Source organism: Octopus bimaculoides, chromosome 14 (assembly GCF_001194135.2).
Source record: "Octopus bimaculoides isolate UCB-OBI-ISO-001 chromosome 14, ASM119413v2, whole genome shotgun sequence".
Classification (NCBI taxonomy): Eukaryota; Metazoa; Mollusca; class Cephalopoda; order Octopoda; family Octopodidae; genus Octopus; species Octopus bimaculoides.
Window position 1 is genome coordinate 1870492 of NC_068994.1, and position 8780 is coordinate 1879271.

Consider the following 8780-nt stretch of genomic DNA (forward strand, 5'->3'; position numbering starts at 1 on the left):
TACCACCACTTTATCTTGAAATTCTGTTTATTTGCGTATGTGTGTATGTCCTTAGCTCATTCTGTTCTCTGTGGCTCATAAGACAGCATGTTGCATCACTTCAGGAAATCCTGCCCCTTGCCTCACCTCCTGTAAATCTCCCATGAACATCTTCCATCATGTTTCTATGCCCTTCCACACTTTTCCTTGACCCCCCCCTTCACCACTATAACCCATGGTTATGTAAATTCCAACAATCATAGATTCTGTCTTACAAATCTCCTTCTTCTTTTGTTGGCAAGAAGCAGACCCATTCTCCTCACCAATTCTTTGTTGATAATATATTTGATCCTTGGAATCCCCAGTATATTTCCAATGTATTGCCAATGGAAATTATTTAGCTTGCAGCCTATTTTGTTGGTTGTACCTTTCCAAGGCTTCAAGGCAAACATCACATGTTTGTTATTTTGAGGTGGAACTTGAGAGTATAGATTGCTGATTGTGTTATACAAGATTAACATTTAGCACACTGTGGGTGCATCATATCACCACATGAGTTTTTTTCCCCTGTCGTAACAGAGGAAGCAACTCTGGAGAAAATGCAGCAAGCTAAAGGTTAAGCTGTTGGAACACCCTCACAGCCTTACTAAGCCCTGTTTCTGCTTTCCGTCCTGCAGCACCACTGTTGGAATTAATACTTCAAATATATTGGAAGCTATTGACACATGCAAGTCAGTGTCAATCGGTTGTGATGGTCGATGATGGCCAATAGATATGTCCTTGGTTTTCTTACAGCTCATGTGCAAGATAACCTTCTTTAGGATTTCTCTTAAGATATTCATCATCTCTTATACACCCTTCAGGATGTAACTCTTGATTGTGATGTTGTCATTGGAATCAAGATTACACAACCTTTCACCATTCTATTAGATTCCAAAGAATGTATCACATATTGCCAACTTCAAAATAAAATTGATGTCAACAAGAAATAGGAAAGACAAGGAGATGCAGCCCTGACAAATATTTGTCTTGATCCAAGCATCTTCCTATTGCCTTCATTTATCCTGACACAACATCTGGTGTGACAATAGATGGACTTGATGTTGATATATTTCTAAGAGTTCCCATACAGACCTACTATTTCCCGTGACTACACATGATGCTATAAAAAGCTTTTTGAAGGAATAGAGTTTCCACCAAAGCATTTGAGAATCATTGCATTGTCTGACCATATTTTGTTGTGTAAAGATTCATTCAGTTTAAGACCTTCCTCCTTGAAAGTCAACTTGTTCTAGAAATTAGTTTGACTTCCACTCTCAGTCAATTCAGGATGCACCCCTGTTTAATAAGCATAGTTTGTGGGAAAAAGCAAATGTTGCATGCTTCATTATCCACTTGCATTTGCTTTTCCCCACAAACTATGCTTATTAAATAGGGGTGCATCTTCTATGCAGGCGCATACAGTATCTTAAAGGGGTTTTATTGGGAGAAGAGAAATAGTTTGTGCTTGTAAATTCAATATTATGACAAGGGACTGGAATAAAATATGAAACCCATAAATGTTTCATAAATAAATCACAGAATCGTGCCACCCATGCCAGCATGGAAGGCAGCTGTTAAACGACGACGATGATGAACTGTTGTATCTCAGCTTATTTTCTTTTGGATTCATTGTACAGTTTCTTTATATTTTAGTCCAGAGGATTGCACAACAGGATGTAAACCATCAGGGCAGTACCCACCACTGTGGTTTGCTAATTATCCACTCATCCAAATACTGTTGAGCTTCCATGAGTAAGGGACTCTTTCTCTGGTTGTAGCATTTTCCCTTCAAACTGCCAGACTTTGGAATCCTCTTCCATCTCATTGTTGTCCTCCTTCTTTCAAGTCTAAAAGTAAAATCTTTCCATTTCTCTTCATTTTTACTTCTCCATTGTTCCTTATACTAAATGGTTTCCCACCTTTTTTGGAATTTCTTATAAAAGAAAAATAGCTGAGATGCAACAAAAATCTACCATTCCTTTCATCTTTCTTGGAGAATTTCCATTTAGACAAGTGGTTCTCAACCAGGGTCCTTGTTACCCCTAATGCTCTCTGCAAAATTTTGTTGTTAAAATTTATGTGCAAGAAATTGGCTCTGCTTTTACAATACACAAAATATTTGAACAACGTTTTTATTTTTTTTAATTCCTCATAGTATTAAATTCTAAAAATATATTTGGATTTTTTTATACCTTGAATCTGTATGAAGTGTCCACCTGAGTATAAAAATTATCAAAGAGGTCCATAGGTAAAGAAAAAAATGGCTAAGAACCACTGATTTAGATAATGAACAGAGGTTTCTTAAAAGATGGAATGGTCAGTCAATAATGTAAGACACATATCACATGTGGGTTATGTATGCTAGGGGAGGGGGCATAATGAAATGATGTGGTTTCCCCACTCAGCTGCCAATGTACCGTAGGGAAATTTTCCTAAGTTTCTTAATTTGGCTTCTTTATAATGTTTCATGATTTGTGACAATTATTGTGCCAAGCAAACTAAGGCTCATTTGAGTCCCTAGCCTACAACACTCAGTCTCCCATCTATAATGCAGTCATATTAGACACAGGGCAATTTTTAATGCATTTATAAATAAAAATTAAAAGAAAAACAGTGTTTCATACTTCGAAAGATGATATTTTAGTTATATTCGGGAGAAAGGAAACTGAGTGGAAAATCTGATTTGATAAATGGTTAAAAGAAGTTGTTTTGGAAAAGGCGGTCGGTTTGGTCACTACTTTTCATCCAATGGGGGTATATGTATAATAAATGTATGTATATATTTGTCGAGAATATATTTCAATGAACAGTAAATTCGTGCGGGTGACACGTAAATTCGTGCGGGTGACACGTAAAAGCACCCACTACACTCTCTGAGTGATTGGCGTTAGGAAGGGCATCCAGCTGTAGAAACTCTGCCAAATCAGACTGGAGCCTGGTGTTGCCATCCGGTTTCACCAGTCCTCAGTCAAATCGTCCAACCCATGCTAGCATGGAAAGCGGACGTTAAACGATGATGATGATGATGATGATGAACAGTGTCCACATTGAGCAGAAAACTGACACGCTGGTGCTTTGTGACAAAAATACTTTGTGATATTCACATCTCGCGAGTTATGCAGAGACTACCATATCGTTTTCGCCATCGATGGAGCAACGAATAAACTCAATGAAAATCGCCTACAATTGTCGACGTATTGTTCAAAAACTGCGATATTTATGTGGTAAAAGCAAGTTTTACTAAATGAAAATGCAAAAATATTAGTAAAAGAGAAAGAAATAATTAGTGGTGACAGATAAATATCCCCAATGCTACTTGTAAGATGAAATATATTACGTCGTGGATGACTGGCGAATTTTAATATTTTAGGTGCTCCAGCATGGCCACAGTCAAATGACTGAAAAGAGTAAAGGACCTCAGTTATACAAAGTTACACGATACAAAAATTCCTTTTAGTGAGATCACTAAGTTATCTCCCCTGACAAGTTTAAATAACTACGAAGTTACCTCCCTTTGGGGATACATTTTTCACCTGAGCAATTGATCGACATTTCATAGATGTTAATCGATGTCCGAGGGATGATTGGCAAAGTCATGATCAAAGCCACGATAACCATTCATATACATACATATACGTACATACAGAAAAGCAACCACACACTCATAAGTATGTTTGATGTATGAGTTTCAGTCCAGGCGATGTTAATTCGGTCCTCAATCTTGGTCGAGGTGGTATCGATCCCTTCAGAATATAATCTGTCATTGCTTAGATGTTCTTGTGCAAGTCTCATAAATTTCACAAGAAATCACGCAGATTTCTTTCCCTTCGTCTGATGGGGAGTCGATGAGGTTTTTGTTTTGTAGTTTTGTCGATGTTTCATGTTGTTCTTTGGTTAAGTTTGATATTATTTTTGATTCCTTCCTTAAAGATGCTGGAGATAGATTGTTTCAGTCTAAATAGTTTGTGGTTGAGTTCTCGGTTGGTTGGGAGTGGGTGGTCTAGCTGGTGCGTGGGAAATTTGCCGAGTGTGTTGTTGTTGTTGCTCTTTATTACCGATAGCCATTTGAGTTGGTCGGCTGTTCGGCAAAAGTTGGCTTCCAGGTCGAGTAAGATGTTGGGTCTAGATAAATTTAGGGCCCAGACTGAAGAATTCTAGTTCTTCATGAGAGAGCGACCCATTCAAGTCTGAGACTAGGACTTTCGTTGTTGATGGTGTGTTGGTGACCACTGATGTTAGGGTTCATCTGTATTGGTGTAATGGGCCGAGCTGTTGTTGTGGCGGTGTTTGGTACAAAGCCAGAGGAATTTAAGTTTGAGGCGTTTCTTCTCTTGGTCAACACAGCGCTGGTAGCATCGGTCAACAGCTGCGGTTGTTCTTTAGTGTGTAGGTTCTGGGGTTGACGTGATGCTGGGTATTATTCCAGAGAACTTGCCTATGTGCTCATAGAGTTGGTGGTGTTGATGGTGTATGATTTCTCTAATGACGAATGTATTTCAGTGATCGTCAAAAGGTAAGGCTGCGAAAGCATGTGGGTAGATGTATGTTCCTGATTTTGTTGGGAATTATGTTGTTTTTTTTTTAGGCAGCATTTAAGGAGGTTTACTTGGCATCCGACTTTAGCACGTTTCTCCGATAGCTTGATTAACTCCCTAGCGATTGCGAACTCGGCCTGACCCAGGCGTAGAGATAGGAGGGTATTGTTATTCGCTGCAAGCATTGTGTATTGTTTGTGAAATGTAACGTAAATGGCACAAAAATGCAGAGTGGACTATAATAACGGTTATAAATAATCTAACTATTCATAGCCTGGCATATCCGCAGCGCTGCTTCCAACTTGAGTGTTCATTTTTTTAAATAAATAAATAGCTGTAATTTCCATGAAAGGATTAATTATCACTACTTAATTTATTCCACAAACTTCTAAATCTAAATTGTTTGACTCTGTTCTTTCATTCCTCGAACTGAGGATGACAAAGCTCTTCAATTTTTTTCACAATACCTCAGTAACATGGTCCTGAGTTTATTTAGGATTCACAATTAACTGACTGAGATGCCGGGATGGTGGATTAAAAGAATTTTCAGAGTGACAGAGAAAATGTGTTGAAGTCGCGTCGCTGTTTGTTCTCGTTTTAACTCTGGCCGAGGTCAATAAAGCAATTCCCAGCCAAGGACAGGGATCGATATCATCAATATGTTCCCTTTGGTCCAGATTTCAATAGCGATGATTATAACAAGGTCTATAAAGTAAGCGTACACTGCTTAGCGATATTGTCACGAATTCTCAAAGCCCTGTCATTCAGTGAATATCTGGTCAATCGTGCTGCACCCAGAATGGAAGCCACATTATTCCTCATCTAGCTTCGGTGTGACAATATCCCTACATCTCGTATTTAAAAAAATAATAAATGCGCCCTTTTAAAGCCTAGCCAGGCTCATGGGTCCGGTTTCTCGGTTTCAATGGCGTATATGTTCCGCAACTGGACGGGACGCCAGTCCATTGCAGCGTTACTCATTTTTGCCAGCTGAGTGGACTGGAGCAACGTGAAATGAAGTGTTTTGCTCAAAAACACAACGCGCCGCCCGGTCCTGGAATCGAAACCACAATCTTAAGATGCTGACACCTTAACCACTAAGCCACGCGCCTCCACACATCTTGTATTATATTATACTACATATAATCATTCTATTAATATCAATTTTTTTTCTCCTTCTTTCACTTTTGATTTAAAAATACAACTAGAGGTTCTACGTTCAGTCTTAGTTTTTTTCCCATCGTTTTTTTTTTTTGTCTCTACTCCACTTTTAAAAACATATTGAGGGATTGCGCGTCCAATCCCAGGAAAGTCTTCCCAATCATTCTATTTTTCTCTCTCCATTTTGGACACCAAACCGTGACCAAGAGTTGTGCGTTTAATCTCAGGTGCATGTTTTCCCCGACTGTCGTCCAGACAAAGACACATCCAATCATTATTGTTAGGTTGTGGCAGGGATGAGCCGTTCAGAAGCTTCCTTTGCAGCCAAGTGATTTCAGGTTCAGTTTCAATGCGCGGCACCCGGGGTGTCTTCAATTAAAACTTTAAGCTGAATAAATTTCGTAGACAAAAACTGAGGATGGGCTAAAAAAAGAAGAGATTCAAATTCGTACCAGTTATGAATTGGGGTCGATTTCACGGCTTCTTCTTCTTTGCCTCTGTCAATCACTGCGACGACGACGACGACATTCTCTGGAAACGTTTCGAGACAAAACTAGTTAAAGGGAGGTAACTTAGTATTGCTTATTTTGACATTGTTAAAACTTTAATTTAAGAAATGTTTTTTAACCCCAGATCACCCTGCATTGAGATAATCCGTGGACCAAGGCGTTTCAACTATGATCACCATATTGTGTTCCAGGAATAGTGTATCTAGGACTACAGTATTCAATGTGTCTGTTTTCTCAGACCATTGGGTATTATTACAAGGAAATCTGGCTTCTATTTCTACCAGGTTGAGCGACTTCTCTCGTTAGTCTCTGAACAATATAGCAAGTCACGTGGGTTATAATATAGTCGTGAGTCACGTGTTCATAGTATAATTTGCATTGTCACAGTAATACCACACCAATGGATTACATGACAGCCACAAAACATCACTAAGCTACATGGTTCAGTGTTTAACCCTAAGCGGAGTTGAAATGAACACGTCCATTCCATCCATGGCCATCACATCTGTATTTCAGCTATTGTCTCTAGAACATTGTTATCCAATTTTCTAAAGACATTCGGGTGTGATAGGCAAGATATCTGGCTGCTATTTCTAATAATTAAAACAATGTAGAAATGCTTTCTATTGGTTCGACTGTGTCACGTGATAACCAGCAGTACTCACGTGATATTAACCCTAGGATAACATTAACCTACTGACAACAAAGTGATCGACATCTTTCTTGCATTTTATTGACATAACATTCGATGATTGTCATAGGTACACTTAGACACACTACACATCCACCCTCCATTCACACACCTTCCAAACACCCATGCACTACAGCAGCATGCCCCACCCTGCTCAGCACCAGCATGCTCCCACCCACTACACCAGCGTGTACCCCAAAATAACAACCCATGCCCCAACAGAAACCCACCCAAATACACCTTCAAAAGGTTGTACTGAAGAGAAACCGATAAAAACACAGGAATATTATAAAAAGGTTTATTTCCATTGTTGCTGTTGTTGTTGTTGTTGTTGTTGTTGTTGCTGTGATGGTAGTGGTATGGGTGGGTGGTCGTATCTGGGTGTAACTTGTTGTTGTTTTTTGTTAATAATATAACATTAAATGAGATAACAATTATAATGTTCACATACATATGGCTACACACACACACACGCAGACACTCACACACATATATGTATGTATTTATGTATATATATATGTATGTATATACATAAATATATATGTGCATGTATATATATACATAAATATATATATGCATGTATATATATATACATAAATATATATATACATGTATATATATGTGTGTGTGTGTATGCATACACATACACACGAGAATTGGTTAGGTTTGTTTTGAATATATATGTTGCTATTTTAGTATTAGAGGCCATAATTTACACATCACAAGTAACAGGTCAAGGGTCATAGGTCATAGGTTATGGGTCAGTTCCAAGGAGTGGGGCAAGGTCAGAGGTGAAAGGTCACAAGCAATAACATGTAAACTAACAAATGTTCCAAATAATAACAACATATATTGGAAGAGTCGATGGGAGAAAGGAAAAACATTTAAAATCTGTTGTGTCTGTTAGTTGTTGTCTTAGTGGTATGAGCTGTGATGTGATGTAGAGGCCTTTATGCATGATCTGTGCGACACTAATTTCCTCCATGATATAATTAACTGCTTCATCGTTTCGTGAATCTTGTTGGTAACTGTGGAAGAGAAGAGAGAAACATATAAGATATTTTATAGATATATTTATAAATAAGCATAATGTACTGGTATATATATATATATATATATATATATATATATATACACACACACACATATATACATACACCTAGTGTAAAAAGATTTTAGTAGCAGAGGCAGGATGCTCATGCAGGGGGTAATGCAACATGTTCCCTGAACAGCCACTGTAACATAGAGACAGTTGTATATGAAGATGAGGTAGAAGCCAAAGGACCCAATGGGCAACCTAGCATGCGGAAGTATGCTCCACGGGATGGGGAATGTCAGTGTGCATGCATGACAGAGTGTAAATGATTCAAGAGGAAAACTTCGATATGTGGCATCAGGTGTAGTGTACCAGAGAGAAAACTGTGATGGTATGGTCATGGGATGTGTTTGGATGAGGACAGCTGCATAAAGAAGTGCTGAGCTCTAATTGTGGAGGGAACCTATGGAAGCTGACGATCCAGGAAGGCATGAGATGAAGTGGTGAAAAAATGATGTTTAGATGTTGTGCATCACAGAGAAGGCATTTTGGCAATTTGCTTTGAGAAAGAATTATTCAACAAAGTAGAATGAAGGCCATAATAGCAGATCCTTTATGTTCACCTTTGTCCTTCTCTTATACAGAGTCTGTTCCCAGACAAACCTCCCCCACAACCCATTTTCCCAACACCCCCAGCCTATGATCATGACTCACTGTATACCCCGCCCCTTTATCTCCCACTTACCCATCACACCCTCACAAACCTACCTGCAGACAATATGACCCCATGGAATCTCATCCCTACAACATATCCTCCTGACCCACCC

The 8780-nt window shown here is 38.8% G+C and overlaps 1 protein-coding gene across 2 annotated transcripts in view; it reads right to left on the reverse strand.

Moving 5' to 3' along the window:
- Positions 1-7201: 7201 nt before the first annotated feature.
- Positions 7202-8780, reverse strand: part of LOC106875822 (protocadherin gamma-A9) — a 29678-nt gene continuing 28099 nt past the window's right edge. For both annotated transcript variants that reach the window (XM_014924106.2, XM_014924107.2), the window contains one exon: positions 7202-7945. Coding sequence is in view for 1 of the 2 variants with exons in the window: in XM_014924107.2 (XP_014779593.2) it covers positions 7919-7945 (27 nt within the window). In the remaining variant the exon portion in view is untranslated. The remainder of the gene's footprint in view (positions 7946-8780) is intronic.